Genomic DNA, 18698 nt, shown 5'->3' with positions numbered 1-18698 from the left:
TTCACCATATTGGCCAGGCTGGTCTCGAAATCCAGACCTTAGGTGATTCACCCACCTCGGCCTCCCCAAGTGCTGGGATTACAGGCGTGAGCCACCGCACCCAGAAGACTTAGTATTCTTAATGAATACTCCAAAATATCTCCTTAAAGCAACAAGGCCTTCTCTCATTTTTCTTTTTGGATTTTTTTTCCTCCCCCAAAGCTAATGAGTCACCCATACCAAATATTTCCATGTGGCTTTTATCACCAGCATAGTATTTCTTCATAAAAAACTACTCGGGTTTTTTCATCTTCCCAAGATATGGCAATAACCATAGGGCTCAAGATACTACACTCCTAAATGCCTACAAGAACATCTGTGTAAAATATCTGTACATCTGGACAAAATGCATCAGTGTAAAGACAGTCATGCCCGATTTTAATGAATCTGATGAAAAGCCATTATATGAATCAGTGCTGGATTACTAAAATAATTCTCAGGTTTGCTGACTTTAAAAATTATACTTTTAATTATAGAATATAGTTAGAATAATACAAACACTAGTATAACTGTGACCAATACCATGAGGAAAACTGTTCTACATACTGATGTGTTCATTCACTCTCCACAACCATAGAAAACAGGCACAAAGTGTTCACGGGATGTGCAGAGGCAGCCAGGGACTTGGCAGCAGAAGGCATGCAAAAAGCATTAGTGAAGGGAGTCTGATGCATAAGTTCTACACAAAGTTCAACACAGCAAACGGGCAACAATTGGCAGAAAGAGAGGAGACAGCTGGGGTGGCCCTCGTCCTTTCAGTTTCCCAGCTAGATTGTTCATGTACGGAGATAGCTGCGTGCTTAGAAGCCTTGTTTTGAGCCCTTCACCTCTAAGAAGCCAAAAGCAGCAGCAGGAACTGGTTGGGGTGGGGCAAGAACAGTAGGGAAGGAAAAGGGGGTGAAATACAGTTAGGTCATGGAAATGCTGTCATCTATGGCCACTCCCAAGCTGATACCCATAGTGGCTCACAGAAGCAACAGGAGAACTTTGACATTTATTACAATCATCAGCAACATATATGGGAAAAGGCATATTTGAGTTTAGTTACCAAGAACATGTGTCACCTGACAATTAAAATATGAATACCCACAGTCTGCTAGATTTTGTAAAGAACAAAAAAACATGCTCCTTGCCTGAGTTTGTCCTTAAAAAGGAGTGGCAACATGAAGGAACTCCACTGGAAGATGGGTTACTTTAAAGGTTGTGTTATTAACAAGTGATATGGTCCCACACAGCTGTGGGTCACAATAACTCATTATAATACCCTACCCAAGAGAGACCACTGGCTCCTTTAACACCGAGTCCCAAAATACTATGGCAAAAACATTTTTTAAATGTTACAACATTCACAATAAAGAATAGTAGCAATAAAGCACAGTAGAAATAAACTGGGGGTACTCTCAAAAGAAAAGATATTCCTCACTCCAGTCCCATTTTCTGGGCACCAATTCCCTTTCACCCCAACATGCTTGGATAAGCATCAACATTTGAGATATTTCTTAATTCCTACCTGGACTGAGATTAGGAAAACGGACACTACTGGGTTTAAATTGGGTGAACTGTTATTTTAACCACTTATATCTGTAGGGTGGGAGGATGGAAATACATTCCTACCGAGGTTTGTTAATTCCTTCTAAGCCAAAGAGTTCTTCATTGCCATAGAAGATAATTCATTCTGAGAATAGGACAATTGACCTATTTGTCTGGTCATTATCTTCCACAATTGACAAACACATACAAACAAGTGCTTAGCTCTGAACAAAGACAGACCTTACAGGAGAGTGCACACTAAAGCACTAGTGTTTAAATTTTTTTCATAATGAAAAAAAGGACATTTCTCACATTGGAGTTATGTTTATACTTCTGTCACATGACTCACATCACCCAAGAACATGCTAAGTCTCTGTAAATTCAGTTTCTGCTATTAGAAAAACCACAGGAATACACATTACTGTACATACACATGCCCTGATGCAAGCTAAGATAAACACTGGGATGTGGCCCTTATCAAATCTTAGAGTTAGCAGGATAGGAAGAGTTGATCTTAAACATTAGAGAGGGAAAAACACAGAAACGACCTACATTCCTTGGGAAGGGACTCTGTGATTCCTTCCCTGAAGGAGTCAATTCCACTTGCTCCTTAAACTTAACTGTCACTGATGGTCCTATCTTTCCTTGAAGATATTTTCCCTGCAATGTTCCCTATAGTGATCCCCAAAGAAAATTCATAAATCTGATTAATGGCAGTAATAACTGTGGGCATCTTCTGCTAAAGTCACCATCATTGATGGGTCCTTGGTCCCCAAACCTGTGTCTTGTTTTTCCTTTCCAACTGTATCTTCAGTTAGCTTTCACAAAGATGCAAGTTTTAAATGAGCTAATTAGAAACAGTGAGGAGAAAAGTTACAATCATTGCCTTCATCGTGCAAAATCTTGCCCTCAGGAAGATGGAAAAGATACAAATGCATGAGCAACTCAAGGAAAAAGCCCTTTGGAGGGGAAGATGTGTGTGCCCAACTACTATGGTGTGTGAATAGGTGTGGCAATTCAGGCAGAGTCTCTAGTTGCCTTTTTCCAAAGCAGCCATGACCACCCTATTACAGTCCCACATTTCACTTAGCATAGTTCCTTGGGCCAAGGATGGGAGAAAATAACATTGAAAGATTTACTCCATTTCCAAGCCTGGGCATTCACCAGCATTTGTCCCCTGGTCTTCCGTTTTCCAGTTACTTGTGGGGCTGATTTTAATGAAGTAACCCACTGAGTGAATAAAAATCACCATTTTGGAGGAGATAACATTCCCAAAGCTGAGGGTCAGAATTTCAAATGGCTTGTCATCTCTAATGGTTTAAATTGTGGCCCACAACTACTACAAGAGTATGATAAAAGCCGCTCAGTCTTGAGGGTGTTCATTGATATCAAATAAAATTGTATCTTCAAATGAATCATTTCTCAGCCATCATAATTACAGGACTTAGTCTGTATGAACTCTCTTATGTTTAATAAGAGCTGAGCTCCTGCTGAAACTCTTCTCACATTCAGTACATTCATAAGGCTTCTCTCCCGTGTGAACTCTTTGATGTGTGATGAGGTTGGAGCTCTGGGTGAAACCTTTTCCACACTGCACACACTCATAGGGCTTCTCCCCTGTGTGGGTTCTCTGATGCTTAATTAGATCTGACCTTTCACCAAAGCTTCGCCAACACTCATTACACTCATAAGGCTTCTCTCCAGTGTGAATTTTCTGGTGTGTGATGAGATGAGAGCTCCGGCTGAAGCTTTTCCCACAAGCATTGCATTCATATGGCTTCTCTCCAGTGTGAGTTCTCTGGTGCTGAACCAAGTGTGAGATGCGGCTGAAATTCTCCCCACATTCATTACAGTGGTACGGCTTCTCTCCTGTGTGGGCTCTGCGATGGCGCACAAGGTCGGAGTTCTGACTGAAATTCTTCCCACACTCATCACACTTGTAGGGCCTCTCCCCCGTGTGGACTCGATAGTGTTTGATGAGATCGGATCTCTCACTGAAGCCTCGGCCACATTCGTTACACTCATAAGGTTTCTCACCTGTGTGGGTCCTTTGGTGCTGAGCTAGGTGAGAGCTCCTGCTGAAGCTTTTCCCACACTCCTCACACTCATAGGGTTTCTCCCCACTGTGGGTCCTTTGGTGTTGGATTAGGTGAGAGAGACGGCAGAAACTTTTTCCACACTCATTGCATTTGTGAGGCTTCTCTCCAGTGTGGATTGTCTGATGCTGAATCAGGTGAGAACTTCTTCCAAAACTTTTCCCACACTCGTTACAGTCATAAGGCCTCTCCCCAGTATGTGTTCTTTGATGCTGAATAAGGTGTGAGCTGCGACTGAAGCCCTTTCCACATTCATAACATTTATAGGGTCTGTCTCCAGTGTGGGTCTTCTGATGTCGATTAAGGTCTGAGATCTGACTGAAGGCCTTTCCACAATGAGAACATATATGATAGCGGATACCTGTGTGGACTTCTTTGTGGACAAGCAGGTCGGTGACTTGTTGGAGAGGATAGCTTACCCACTCTTCTGCTGTTAAATCTCCCCATTGTCTTTCTGACCTATCTCCGCTTTCAAAGCCCTCTTCACTTTCAGGATTTTCCTCAGCGTTCTCAGCAGGTCTTTCAGATGTCCCAAATTGTACATCTTCACTAATCTCTTGCTTGGGATTTACCTCGTTCTCACTCCTGATCTCAAAATCTGTAATAAAAAGTAAACAATAAGGCTAGTAAGAACAAAAATTACCTATTATGTGCCAGGCACTATATTAAATTTTTTTTTTTTTTTGAGACAGAGTCGCACTCTGTTGCCCTGGTTGGAGTGCAGTGGCATGATCTTGGCTCACTGCAACCTCTGCCTCTCAGGTTCAAGCAATTCTCCTGTCTCAGCCTCTTTAGTAGCTGGGACTACAGGTGCATGCCACCACGCCCAGCTAATTTTTTTATTTTTAGTAGACACAGGGTTACACCGTATTGGTCAGGCTGGTCTTGAACTCCTGAGCCACTGTGCCCAGCCTAAATTATTTATATGAATTACTATATTCTTTATCATAGCTATTCTGAGGGTCAGGAATTGTGATTATTTCTACTTCATTAATGAGAAATCCAAGACCCAGACAAATGAATTAACTTGTTCAACGCCATAGTAAATGGTAAAGCCAGTATTCAAACTCAGGTCTGTCAAAATTCATGTTCTGTATCGCTGTAATTAATGATTCCTTAAGAAAACTACACAGGCCAGGTGCCGTGGCTCACGCGTGTAATCCTAACACTTTAGGAGGCCAAGTCAGGAGGATCACTTCAGGCCAGGAGTTCAAGACCAGGCTGGGCAATATAGGGAGACCCTATCTCTACAAAAAATTTAAAAAATTAGGTGGGTGTGGTGGCATGCAACTGTAGTTCCAGCTACTTAGGAGGCTGAGGTAAGAGGATCACCTGAGCCCAGGAGTTCAAGGCTGCAATAAGCTGTGATTGTGCCACTGCACACCAGTCTGGGTGACAGAACGATACCCTGTCTCTTAAAAAAAGAAAGAAAAGAAAACTATATATATTCCTCGTGTTTTGAAAGAAAACTGGAAGCAGAAAATATGAGACTCTAAATTAGAATATCTAAAAGGCAAGAATCCAGATATTTTGTGAGTGTGTATTTTTTAACTTGCCAAGCCTTCATCATTAGTAGCATCATGAAATATTTACTAAGAACTCACTACGGTTGTTTTGTTTGTTTTGTTTTGTTTTTTGAGACAGAGTTTCACTCTTGTTGCCCAGGCTGGAGTGCAATAGCGCGATCTTCACTCACTGCAACCTCCGCCTCCTGGGTTCAAGCGATTCTCCTGCTTCAGCTTCCCGAGTAGATGGGATTAGAGGTGCCCACAACTACACCCAGCTATTTTTTTGTATTTTTAGTAGAGACGGGGTTTCACCATATTGGCCAGGCTGGTCTTGAACTCCTGACCTCAGGTGATCCGCCCATCTCGGCCTCCCAAACTGCTGGGATTACAGGCATGAGCCACCGTGCCCAGCCAGAACCAACTATGTTAACATGGAGAAAAATGAATCTTTACCTATGTCATAGTTGACAGAAAAGTGACTGACAAATGTCACTTCCTACTTTTCAGTGACCTTTTAATGAACATAGAAGTGGGAAGGTTGAAGAAGGCAAAAAAGATGTCTGGCTGAGAACGTTCTTGGCATTGTCTATTTCACATGCAGTCTTCAAATGAAAATCAAAATACACAACCACTGTCTACAAGAAGTTTTATACCAGACACTGCATTCTCCAAATTGGGTTTCTTAGTACACTCTTCAGAAAGAAAGTATGCATTTCAGGAGAAAAGGGTTCATGAATAAACTAGGTTGGTAAATGGTACATACAATATCGTTTCCTTCAAAATTCACAATGCCTAATAACACACTAAAGGTTCTAAGGAATCCTAAGGTAAAAAGGCCTTATAAGGCCAGATGCAGTAGCTTAGGCCTCTAATCCCAGCACTTTGGGAGGCTGATGCAGGAGGATCACTTGAGCCTAGGAGTTTGAGACCAGCCTGTGCAACACAGGGAGGTCTCTCTTCTATTAAAAATAAAAAGAGGCTGGGTGTGGTGGCTCATGCCTGTAATCCTAGCACTTTCGGAGGCCGAGGTGGGTGGATCACTTGAGGTCAGGAGTTCAAGACCAGCCTGACCAACATAGTGAAACCCTGTCTCTATTAAAAATACAAAAATTAGCTGAGCATGGTGGCATGTGCCTGTAATCCCAGCTACTTGGGAGGCTGAGGCAGGAGAATCGCTTGAACTCCGCACTCCAGTCAGGGCAACAGAGTGAGACTCTGTCTCAGAAAAAAATCTTTTTTAATTAAAAAATTAAAAAAAAATAAAAAGAATTAGCTGGGCAAGGTGGTACACATCTGTGATCCCAGCTACTCAGGAAGTTGAGATGGGAGGATGACCTGGGCCTGGGAGGTCAAGGCTGCAATGAGTTGTGATCATGCCACTGCACTCCAGCATGGGCAACAGAGCAAGATCCTATCTCAAAAAAAAAAAAAAAAAGAAAAGAAAAAGGTCGTCTTGTAATCATTTTTAAACCCATTCCCATTCCCAAACTTATTTGGACAAAAAACCAGGTTTTTGGTGCTTCCATGCTTCTAACAAGTGCTTTTGGGGCTAAACTATAGAAATGTAAATTCACATTTTTAAATGATTGTCATTGTTTGCTTTTGTTGGATTAAGTGGAATATTTGGGTTACAGACTGCAATAGATCTGGGTAGATAACTATTTATAGTTACTTTTATAAGGAAAGGATTCAAGAAACTAGGGATATCAGAGAAAGCTCAAGTTAAAAAGGAAAGCCCTCAGAGTTGCCTTTTGTTCTGAGAAAGGCTATGGGAATAAAGATTTCAAAAAAAGGATTAGTCCTAATGAGTGGCAGATGACCTAGTGACCCACACACGCTTGCTAATGTCTGTCAAGTCTTGACAGGAGGCAGAGTGAGTCAAAAGACCGTTCAGCTCAAGAATATACTGTTTATTCTAGTTACACCCAGACCAAAGTACAGCAAAGAGAGAAGACAGGCTTGCAGATCATGTAAAAAAAATCAGCTGCCCTCTCGAATAGAATTTGTGATCTATTGCAGCATTCTTCTGGAACAGCATTTGACACACTAGAAATCTATCATCATCAACACTGAAACATTTCTAGATGGCAACCTACTCAGCTAAGGAACTTGAGTCAAAGCTAGTGCTCTGAAGCCAAAACAAACACAAAAAGGTGGCTTTCGCCCTCCCATGAACCTGGGTTAGAATCCCCTCATTTTTTAGCACCCTAGAGTAAAAGCACTACTTATAGGGGCATTTATATTCTGGCAAGCACTATTATGCCAGACCTGTTTGGTCAGTGATCTGTACAAACAGGCTGGAGATTGGAAAATGACTCAGGGCACAAGAAATCTGAACGTTTCTAAAATGTGCAGAAGCAGTTTTTTTTCTTTTTAGACAATATGACCTGGATGTTCCCACATTCAAAGATCCGCCTGAGGACTCAAGTCAAGCCAATATGCAATTAAGTGCTTTAAAACATCAAACCACTAGGCTGCGTTGAAATAACCAAGTCATTTTGACATGATCTCAAAAACGTGGAGGCAAAGAAAGGTAGACTCCTTACTTACCTAGTGAGACAACATTTCCGTAATTCTCCTGCATAACATCCCTGTAAAGGTCCCTTTGTGCAGGGTCCAGAGGTCTCCATTCTTCCCGGGTGAGATACATGGCCATATCTTCAAACGTCACAGGTGCCTGAAATCACACAACGCTTCCCTACTATTCTGTATTTAGGACTTCTTGAAATTACAAACATAGTTAGAAATATTCAGGAGGAAAAATATATTAAATGTGATCTATAGAGTCCAAAGAAGAAATATTCAAGCAAAAAAGAGACGTGGTAAAGGCAGCAATTTATGAGCTGATTGTTCTGGTCCCATGGCCAGCTATCCCTGCCCCACTCAGGAACTTTATCCTCTGGCTGTGCTTTTCTCAGGACCTATCTGACACTTGCATTGCTCCATACCTTTACTCATAATGTACCTCTTTCCCTGGAATATCCTTCTCACACTAGTGAAATTCTACTGCTTTTTAAGGTCCCGCTCCAGTACCAACTGTTCTTCAATGCCCCCTACCCCTCTGCACTACTCCACTCCCCTCGGATGCCCCAGATAGACTTAATCACTCCCACTTCTTGGGAGTGATTCCCACACTACAGCACTTTTTTCCTACAGCAAATAGAGCACTTATTACGTTGTGCCACGCTTAAGTGGATCCGCCTTTCTCCCTATAGATTGTGAACTGTGAGCCAAAAGGTAGCGCCCATCTCGTCCATCTTTTATCTCCCCAGTATTTAAAGGCATACAGCAGGTGTTCGATATATGCTTGTTTGTGACAATACTGGCTTGGTACTAGGCCCCTGGAGGCAGAACATCGAAGCCAGCGAATTACTAATCCCAGGGAATTTCCCACAGGGACTTGCAGAGCAGAGAAACGCCGGACGAGGTGGGTAAGAAGAGATAAGGTCCGAGAAGCCACCCCCGGCTTACCTGGGACCCAGCCATGAGCAGGGTGGCTGCCATCTCCAGCACAAGGGTTCGCCTCCAGGGAGAGAGAGCAGGAAAAGCAGCTAGCAGACAGCGCTGAAGGAGGCGAAAAGCAGGGTGTGAGGCACGGAAAACAGGCCCTGCCCACTCCCCAGGGCTGGAGTTCTGGCCCCAAGGCGTGCAGGGAGGGCCCTGGACCAGGGCCGGGTCACTCTCCTCCCTGACCCTCGAGCGCGACCCGCCCTCTGTGTCTCCGCCACAGCGGGGTGGAGGCAATGCCGGAATCTACTAGGACAGCCCCCTGGCTGGGTCCCTCCCGCGCCGGGGGTTAGACCGATGCTGTTTCCAGGAGGAGGCGCTCAGCCCAGCCCAGGGAACGCCTCCGCTGTGCCGTCTCGAGGCCCGGTCCTTTCCGGCAGCTGCCTCAGCCAATCAGCGAGCGAAGTTCGTGAACCACTCTACCAATCAGAGGCGGAACACTAGGCCCGCCTCCCACAGCGTGGCCAAGAGCCTCTAGTGCGCCTGTGCCTGCCCCCATGGCCTGCCGGGAGTTGGAGTTCCACTCCCGCGTACAAAAGCCAGCCAGAGGCCAAAAGCCGAGGAGGGAAAAGAACAAAAGGGTGAAGAAGTAAGCACGTCCTCCCAGTCAGGGCGGAGTATTCTCGCTTTCTTCTCATGGAGACTGCAGCACGATTCAGCCAGGGAGGCTGCCCTGCTTCGCCTCACGTCCCTAGAAGCTTCTCTTGAGTCGGGCCTTATTTTCTGCGAAGTCAGGCCTAATTTAGACGCCGGTCTGTGTTGAGCAAAGCTAGAATTAGCCCCTGCTTGACAGCACAGGCTGGAGAGGGAAGCGGCAGCCGCCCACTCCCCAGGGGAGACTCGGAGGCCGAGCTGGAACTTTGAGCCCCGCCCACGCACTACATCTCCCAGCAGCGCCTGCGGCCGCGCGGCTCCGTGCGGAATACAACTCCCGAGAGGCCCCGCGCCGCCCGGGCGACTCGGGAGTGCGGTCGGCAGCATACCCTGGCGGTATTTCGGCTTCGGCGCTTTAACCCTGTAGGGGCGTGCGACTGCGTCCTTCTCAAGAGGGCGCCCCTCGAGCGGCGGACTGAGTGGCGTCCATCGGCGGGGAGGCGAAAACCCTGGGGGAACTCAGAAGCGGGTGGCGGTGTAGGGCGTGTAAGGAGGAGATAGCCAGGCCCCTGGGCGGGGGCGGGCCCTGCTTATCGTCCCCGAGGGGTAGTCTGCTACAGGGGCTCCCGGCGGCCTCCCGCACCGAAGGGACCCTGGGCGTCTGAGGCCCTGATCCGGGCGGGCCTTCAGTATGTTAGTAGTCCCTGTTCGGTTGAAGGTAGGAAGCCGAAAACCCGAGTGGGGGACGAACAGACTTACCTCCTGTCGCGCAAAAGATCCACTAGATCGTCGTCTCCAAAACCTGAGACCGCGAACGGATCCCAGAGCCGCAGCGTTCTCTCAGACCTGGCGTTCAGAAAGATTTTAGCACTGGCAGGTCCCGGAGGTCTCAGACCCGCAGGCAGATCTCGAATCTGTAGACTTGCAGGCGAAACCCAGATGTCGTAGGCTGATCCTAAAGACTCACATTCCCGAGGCGTCAGACTCGCAGGCAGCTCAAAGAAACCACAGGCTCATAGGCAGATCCCTGAGACCACAGAGGTTGGCCAAGAAACCACCAGCAACTAAACTGCATTCAGCTGGAGTTCCTCGGAACGGGAGGACTCGCAGCTTTCCCTTTCCCCAGCCAGTATGAGGAAATTAGACAATGGAAGTCCAGCACTAAGGAAAGCAGGCATTCTGCGTGGGGAAGAGCTCCGAGCTCGCTGTAGCCTTGGAGAGGGAAGTGATGGAAAAAGAATATAGCAGCTTATTAGGGACTCCCACCCTCTTCAAGTTATAAATATCCCCAGAACTTTGGCTACGTGCCCGGAAGCCTGTTGTCTCTAACTGTACGGGAGACTTCTCTGCCTGGGCTGGTAAAGGGGCCTTTCTTTTGTTTTGCAGATAGATCCACCCACTGAGGAACTTGAAATTTTTTTTCAAACATAACTCCAGGCCATGCTTTTATTAGTGAGTGTCCTGTTCCCAATGCCCGGTCATTTATGATTAAATTACTCAAGTGTTTAAAAAGAACTAGAAGGACCCGACCCAGCCATAATGCAGACTTTCCCATTCCTTCTCTTTCCACCCGCAACTGTGGGGCTAGGAATTCTTCAGATGTCACAGAATTATACCATCCTACCTCATCTAAAATCGATCCGAGGCTGGTCCGATTGTAGTGGGTTACCAGACTTAGTAACATTAATATCACTAAAGTTAGTATACAGCCCCCCACTGCTAAATTAGACTGGCTGTAAAAATAAAATTGATCCGAGCACCATATAAAATGGAATCCTGGAGGATTCCTGAGAGGCGGTATCCCCAGTGGAAAGAGCGTGGGCCTCAAGGTCAGACAGACCTGGTTCGGAATCCAGGCTGTGTATCCTTTGGAAAGTCATTGAATCCAGGCCCATTTCCTTTTCTCTAAAATGAGGGCCATCATACCTAAGGATGTTGTGAGACGTGGGTGAGATGATTAAAGCGCTCCAGAGCGTGCGCTCTTGGATGATAGCCGTTACTTTTTATGAACCCTGGCTTTGGTGGTAAGGGAAACTTCCAGAACTGCTTGTGGGTATATTGGATAGCCCAGAAAATCTGGGAAATCAAAGTGGCTCAATAGCTGTGAGAAACTGTGGGTGACCTTATCCTCATTGTGTTTCTTCCAGAAATTCAGACGCAACAGAGGTTGGGCCAGTTTGGTGGGCTCCATTGAGCGGTGTGCTGAGCCTAGTAGAGCATAGGTACTTGGGGCTGCCAAAACCCCAGCAAGTTGAGGCTTCACGCTCAGGGAAACTTCTGGTTCAGAGGTTAATAATCACACTTCTCGGAGCGAGGAGGAGGGGAGTCTTTCTGACTAGCTGAAGTAATTGCAGGTTTCTAACTGGGCCTAAGGTGAGCTGAGGGCTTGAGCCCCTCAGCCCAGCGGGGCTCCCTTTTCATCCCTTCTCTGACAGATTGCTTTGTAAACTTCCTTAGGCCTTCCCCCCACCCCTTTGCCCCAGTGCTTTAAGCCCTTCTTTGTCTTCTTGCTGTTTCTTTTATTCCTGAGGCCTGCGGGACGGGGGCGGGGTGGCGCCCAGGATGGCTCTCTGGGCTGAGCTTGGCTGCCTGCCTCCTTCTGTAAGTGCTTTTTCCTTTCTTCACCTGGGACCCTCTAGAGGTTGGAAAGAGAAGAGAGGCTGGGAGCGGATGGAAAGCATGACTGCATCTGGAGCCCCTGGGGGCAGTGGGGAAGAGGGAGTGGAAGGACAGTGGCTGAGGGGCTTCCTGTTGCAGCCTTCAGCTGGACTCAGGGTTGGGGTCATTGGAGGAGGAGGTGGCTTCCTGCCCCATTGTTCTAGACTGCAGTGTTTCTTGGGAATACTTACTGTATGTGGGTTTTTGGTAACCAAATTGGAAAGCTGTATTCGTTCCCATGATTCAGCAAACAATGAGTACCTACTATGTGCAGAGGCAGCAGGACAGCCTGTCATCACTGGGAAAGAGGCCAGAAGAGCCATTTGGCCAGGGTCTCCAATTTAGGCTTTCGACTTTATCTCTAAGTAAGGTTATACATTATGTCGGCTCCACTGGCTGATGGGATCAAAGACCCTCCTTGTATATCCTTAAACCTGTACTCTATTACCAGGCCACGGTGCCTGTGGAGCACTCTAAGTTCTTACATTTTAATAAATTTTATAATTATCTTGTGAGCAGCACAATTGTCATAGTATTTAACATTAATTTGTTAAACATTTTAAAACCTGCCTTCATGTGTGTCATCCTGTTTTGTCGTCTCTTCATTTTCAGACAGATGGGCACCTCAGAAAATCAAAGTGACCTGGGCTGCATAAAGGCTCATCACTGCACAAGGAGTTGGGGACATGGGGGACACACTGACTTGCAAACAGCCATTGCAGTCCAAGTGCTATAATAAGGGGTGTGCTGTCTGTACCCAGGAGGGGGTGGATTCCTAGCTGGCGGGGAGCGGGGCGGGGAGGCTTCACAGAGGAGGTGACATCTGAGCTGGTAAGACTGTAGGAGTTTGGAGGTGGAGAAGGTGGGAGGGAAAGCATTCCAGTCTTCAAGAACAGCATGTGCGAAGGCACGGAGGCGTGAAAGGCCAGAGCATGTTCCAGGCTGGTCAGGATTGGTTTTGGCTAGAGGGAATAGTGTGGGGGTGGAGCAGCAGGGGGAGGAAGCAGAGCACGGAGAATCTCCTAGTCCCCTTGCCTGTCTGCCTGTTTGTCTCTGCCTTTGGCTGTGAGTTGCAATGCTAGTGATGAGGTAAAGATGGGGGGATGGCCCGGGGACTGGCCTGGGGTGAGGAGAGCAGATTGACTCTGCAGAGGAGGGGGAAGTAGAGATGATTGGGAAGCTCTTTATGACCTCATACATTTCAACTGGTTTTCTCCAAAAAGAATCAATATTTTCCAAGTATATAGACAATTGCATTAATATATAGACAATTGCATTAAATATAGACAATTGCATTAGAAATGCAATACAAACTTATTTAGTATTGTTTAAAGACGCCTACTTAAAGACGTCAAACAGACCCATACTCACTGAACCCGATTCTATACCAGCTACTGAGCTGGGAAATAGGACATCACCCCTCACAACGACTGCAGGGCTGCTGCATGGACTAAATGTGAGAATGGTACAGGGGAGGGCCTTGGCATACCATGGCCATCACTATTATGGGGGAGGGAAAACACATCACAGATGTTCTGTGAGGTGAACATATTGCAAAGTGGCTCAAAGCATGACCTGGGCTCTGGGTTCAAATCCAGGTTCTTTCTCTAAAAACAAATTATTTGACTCACACCTGTAATCTTAGCACTTTGGGAGGCCGAGGTGGGCGGATCATGAAGTCGGGAGTTCGAGACAAGCCTGACCAACATGGTGAAACCTGTATCTACTAAAAATACAAAAATTAACTGGGCATGGTGGCGTGGGCCTGTCATCCCAGCTACTCAGGAGACTGAGACAGGAGAATTGCTTGAACCCGGGAGGTGGAGGTTGCAGTGAGGCAAGATTGTGCCACTGTACTCCAGCCTGGATGACAGTGAGATTCCGTATTCCGTCTCAAAAAAAAAAATTACTCTCAGAACCTTGGTTTTCTCAGTCTGTAAAGACTAAAATAATACAAATTCATAGAAAGTAGAATAGTGCTTTCCAGGGCTTGAGGGGAGGAGGAAATGAGTTATTTAAGGAGTGTAAAGGTTCAGTTTGCAAGATGAAGAGTTCTAGAGACTGGTTGTACAACAATATGAATGTACTTAACCCTACTGAGCTATATAGTTAAACATTATTAAGATGGACTGGGCGCAGTGGCACATGCCTGTAATCCGAGCACTTTGGGAGGCCGAGGCGGGTGGATCACGTGAAGCTGAGAGTTCCAGACCAGCCTGGCCAACATGTTGAAACCCCATCTCCACTAAAAATACAAAAGTTAGCTAGGCCCGGTGGTGTGCACCTGTAATCTCAGCTACTCAGAAGGCTGAGGCACGAGAATCACTTGAACCCAGGAGGCAGAGGTTGTAGTGAGCCGAGATTGCGCTACTGCTCTCCTGTCTGGGCGACAGAGACTGTCTCAAAATAAATTTTTAAAAACTGCTAAGATGGTTTATGTTATGTGTAGTTTACTACAATTTTTTAAAAAGAGTATAATAATAGTAACCTAGTTCATGAGGTCAGAGGGCTCATTGAGGCAATCAATGTAAAGTGCTACCCTGCACTCATAGTAACAACCGTAGCTAATATTAGTAACAACTAATCAGTCACTATGTGTCAGGCCTGATTCTGCTGCTCTGTTTGTATTAACTAAATGAATCCTCACAACAATCCTCTGAGCTAGGAGCTCTTATTACCACTGTTTTACCGATGAAACTAGAAGCATGCAGAAATTGTATAATGTGCCCAAGATATTCAGCTAGTAAATGCTCAGTGATTAATAGATATTACTCACACTGTCATACAAAAATTTTAAAGGAATCATCATCATCATCATGATGGTTGAATGCAATGTGTGCTACGAGAATTTCTCGATGCTGTGGGAGTTCTAAGGAACCGTCTCGCGTTGCTAGGGGATTAGAGACCTCATAAGAAGATGTGCATCTGAGGTGAGCCTTGAAGAATGGATAAGATTTGGATCCGGCTGGGGAAAAGGAAGCAATACAGGCAGTCACAAATGAGAAGGTCCATTGGGTATTCAAACACAGGGCAAATATCTCCTTTAGCCTGGAGCATAAGGGACAGCAGGGACGATGAACCACCAAAGCCAAGCAGAGGGCAAGGGCCCATTGGCGCAGTCAGACATAAAAGCCTCTAGGTCCCCCTGCCTTCCCCCAAAAAAGGCAGAGGGCAGACAGAGCTTTGAAAATCAAACCAAATAGTTGAGTTTTGATAGCTGGTGGAACCTGCTGAAGACAGGGAATGACGCTCAGAGCCAGGCAGGGTAGATGCAGGGAAGATAGTGCTCTGAGTTGGGGGATCAGTAGAAGACCTTTGCACCAGTCCTAGAAAAAAGAAAACCTCCATCTTGACTAACATGGTGAAACCCCATCTCTACTAAAAAAAAAAAAAAAAAAAATTAGCCAAGCGTGATGGCGGGCACCTGTAGTCCCAGCTACTCGGGAGGCTGAGGCAGGAGAATGGTATGAACCCGGGAGGCAGAGCTTGCAGTGAGTGGAGATCGCACCACTGCACTCCAGCCTGGGCGAGAGTGAGACTCCATCTCAAGAAAAAAAAGAAAACCTGAAAGGCCGTGATGACAGTGATGGGAATGGAGATAAGGGTTGGTGAAGGGAGAGACTCTAGAATTGGGAAATAAGTGAAGAGGACAAGGGGAAAGGGTCACAGATGGTTTTAAGGAATGAATTAGCTGATAAATAGGAAAGACAGAAGAGGGGACCAAAGAAAGAAAAGATGCATGGGGTGCAGTGGCTCGGTGGCTCAGTGGCTCAAACCTGTGATCTCAACACTTTGGGAGGCCCAGGCGGGAGGATCGCTTGAGGTCAGGAGTTGGAGACCAGGCTTGGTAACATAGGGAGACCCCCCCTCCCCCGAGTGCCCATCTCTATAGATTTTTTTTTTTTTTTTTGAGACAGTGTCTCACTCTGTCACCCGGGCTGGAGTGCAGTCGCACTTCACTGCAACCTCCACCTCCCAGGTTCAAGCGATTCTTGTGCCTCAGCCTTCTGAGTAGCTGGGATTACAGGCATGCGCCACTGTGACTGGGTAATTTTTGTATTTTTAGTAGATGTTTAGTACATGTTGGCAGCCTGGTCTCAAACTCCTGACCTCAGGTGATCTGCCCACCTCGGCCTCCCAAAGTGCTGGGATTACAGGCATGAGCCACTGTGCCTGACAAAAGAAAAAAAAAATTAGCCAGATGTGGTAGCATGTGCCTGTAGTCCCAGCTACTCAGGAAGCTGAGGTGGGAGGATCACTTAAGCCTATGAGTTCAAGACTGCAGTGACCTATGATCACACCACTGCACTCTAGCCCAGGCAACAGAGTGAGACCCTGTCTCTCAAAAAACAAACAAACAAAATGGCGGGGTATGGTGGCTCACACCTGTAATCCCAGCACTTTGGGAGGCTGAGGTGGGAGGATCACTCAAGCACAGGAGTTCGAGACCAGCCTGGAAAACACAGCGAGATTTCATCTCTACAAATAAAAAAAAATTAGCCGGGGTGGTGGTGTATACCTGTGGTTCTAGCTACTTGGGAGGCAAAGGTGGGAGGATCACTTGATCCTCAAGGCTTCGGTGAGCTGTGATTGCACCACTGTATTCCAACCTGGGTGACGGGATGAGACCCTATCTCAAAAAAATTATTTTTAAATTAAAAAACAGAGATGTGAGTTCAGTTTCAGATTAACTGGATTATAGTATTGAGAGGGTCAGTGGGGTGCTTGCGAGGAGGTATCCAAATAGGCATTTGGCAATGTAAGTCTCGAACTAAAGAAAAACCGGGGCTAATGAGAGATTTGGTAGTCTGGATGAAAATACTAAGAAAGACTTCTCATCCTGTACGTATTTTAGGTTCCTGGAACCTTTTGAAGACACCCAAATTGGCCATAGGATCTTGAACCATCTTCCATTCTTCCATTTTCAAGTTTTTATTTGTTTGTTTGTTTGTTTGTTTGTTTGTTTGAGGTGGAGTCTCGCTCTTGTCACCCAGGTTGGAGTGCAGTGGCAATCTCGGCTCACTGCAACCTCTGCCTCCTGGGTTCAAGTGATTCTCCTGCCTCAGCCTCCAGAGTAGCTGGGATTACAGGCATGCGCCACCTTGCCCAGCTATTTTTTTGTTTGTTTTTGTATTTTTAATAGGGATGGGGTTTCACCATGTTGCCCAGGCTGGTGTCGAACTCCTGACCTCAAGTGATCTGCCCACCTGGACTCCTAAAGTGCTGGGATTATAGGCATGAGCCACCGCACCCAGCCTATTTTCAAGTTCTTTTGGCCATAACATTCTGGTGAGCTCTTTCATTCCAAGCATGTTGCCTGTTTCGCCTCACTTGACCTTGTCTTTTTCCTCCCATACGGTAAGCACCTCCCCTCCCCTCGGAGGCCCTCCTGGGTGGCAGAAGTGAATGCTAACTCGCTTGTAGTTCGCACCTTCTTCATCTCTGGTTATGAAGGAGATGGGGTTAAACCACGTGTTCCAGCCAACAGCGTGTGGAAAGACTGTGACAAGGAGGAGCACAGCATGTCGTGAAGAACTGAGAGAAGGCCAGTGTGATTGCAGCAAAAAGGGCGGGGGCGGGTGAGGCACAGGCCCGCCCTGCAGGGCCTTGTAGACCTTGCCAAGAGCAGTGGTGGGGGAAGGGGGGGAGGAGGGTTTTAAATGGGAGTGTAGAGTGGGAGACTCTAAGGATCAGTTTTACGATGTGGAAAAGCCAGTTCCGGTCAGTTGTTATGGAGAGCATGAATTGGAGTGGATCCAGAGTGGACACGGGAAGGCCTGCAGGGAGGGTTTTGCCGCCTGCTGATGACAGTCTGTAGCCTGTTCATACTCTTTTGTGTCCTTTTGTGAATGTGAATGTATACTGTATAGATGTGTGGACTTGAGCTTTTGCTGTTTAATCTGACTCATCTCCTTTGTAAACAGTAAGGTTATTGAGGGTGAAGATCAGTTTTCTTCTTTTTTTTTTTTTCTGTGCTCTAAATCCCTATGCTATGACACAGGAAACACAATGGATATTTAGATTGTGACTACTGAAAATCGCCCCAAGGTGCCGCGTTTAAAAAACTCACCCAAGGTTGGCTGGGCGCGGTGGCTCACACCTGTAATCCCAGCACTTTGGGAGGCCGAGGCGGGCGGATCATGAGGTCAGGAGTTCGAGACCAGCCTGACCAACATGGTGAAACCCCATTTCTACTAAAAATAAAAAAAAATAAAAAAAATAAAAATTAGCCAGGCGTGGTGGCAGGCGCCTGTAATCTCAGCTGCCTGGGAGGCTGAGGCAGGAAAATTGCTTGAACCCGGGAGGTGGAGGTTGCAGTGAGCCGATATAGCGCCCCTACACTCCAGCCTGGGCGACAGTGCAAGACTCTGTCTCCAAAAAAAAAAAAAAAAAAAAGCCTCACTCAAGGCCAGGCATGGTGCTTCATGCCTCTAATCCCAGCACTTTGGGAGGCCGAGGCGGGCAGATCCCCTGAGGTCAGGAGTTTGAGACCAGCCTGGCCAACATGGTGAAACCCCATCTCTATTGAAAGTACAAAAATTAGCCGGGTGTGGTGGTTCCAGTACTGGGGTTCCAGTACTTGGGAGGCTGAGGCAGGAGAATCTCTTGAACCCGGAAGATGGAGGTTGCAGTGAGCCGAGATCGCGCCAGCCTGGGTGACAGAGCACTCCAGCCCGGGCAACAGAGCAAGACTCTGTCTCGAAACAAAACAAAACAAAACAAAACTCACCCAAAAGTAACCTTTATTGGACTTATTAAATTGACA

The 18698-nt window shown here is 46.5% G+C and overlaps 2 protein-coding genes and 2 long non-coding RNA genes across 14 annotated transcripts in view; 2 read left to right on the top strand and 2 right to left on the bottom strand.

Moving 5' to 3' along the window:
• Nucleotides 1–484: 484 nt before the first annotated feature.
• On the bottom strand, nt 485–10500 carry ZNF436 (zinc finger protein 436). 9 transcript variants are annotated; one of them, XM_077990209.1, is made up of 6 exons: nt 10242–10500; nt 10034–10120; nt 9664–9792; nt 8645–9434; nt 7724–7850; nt 486–4263 (listed from the first exon to the last, which is right to left on the bottom strand). In XM_077990209.1, exons 4-6 carry the CDS (start codon nt 8675–8677, stop codon nt 3014–3016), a joined length of 1410 nt encoding a protein of 469 aa, XP_077846335.1. In that variant the 5' UTR covers nt 8678–9434; nt 9664–9792; nt 10034–10120; nt 10242–10500; the 3' UTR covers nt 486–3013.
• Nucleotides 9886–12502, top strand: LOC144335365 (uncharacterized). The gene is made up of 3 exons (XR_013406173.1): nt 9886–10175; nt 11805–11875; nt 12180–12502. It is a non-coding gene; the product is annotated as an uncharacterized LOC144335365 (long non-coding RNA).
• A 428-nt stretch (nt 12503–12930) lies between these two features.
• LOC144335361 (uncharacterized) overlaps nt 12931–18698 on the top strand; it is a 40119-nt gene continuing 34351 nt past the window's right edge. The window contains exon 1 of one of the 2 annotated variants that reach the window (XR_013406168.1): nt 12931–13021. This is a non-coding gene — a long non-coding RNA (uncharacterized LOC144335361). Of the gene's footprint in view, nt 13022–17322; nt 17478–18698 lie in introns of those variants that run through there. The other variant, XR_013406169.1, reaches the window with a different exon arrangement.
• TCEA3 (transcription elongation factor A3) overlaps nt 17882–18698 on the bottom strand; it is a 50626-nt gene continuing 49809 nt past the window's right edge. The window contains exon 3 of one of the 2 annotated variants that reach the window (XR_013406148.1): nt 17882–18032. The gene's annotated coding sequence lies outside the window, so the exon portion shown is untranslated. The remainder of the gene's footprint in view (nt 18033–18698) is intronic. The other variant, XR_013406149.1, reaches the window with a different exon arrangement.

Source organism: Macaca mulatta, chromosome 1 (genome assembly GCF_049350105.2).
Source record: "Macaca mulatta isolate MMU2019108-1 chromosome 1, T2T-MMU8v2.0, whole genome shotgun sequence".
Taxonomy (NCBI): Eukaryota; Metazoa; Chordata; class Mammalia; order Primates; family Cercopithecidae; genus Macaca; species Macaca mulatta.
Note: the sequence above shows the minus strand (reverse complement) of the source record. Positions and strands in the feature narration are given on the sequence as shown.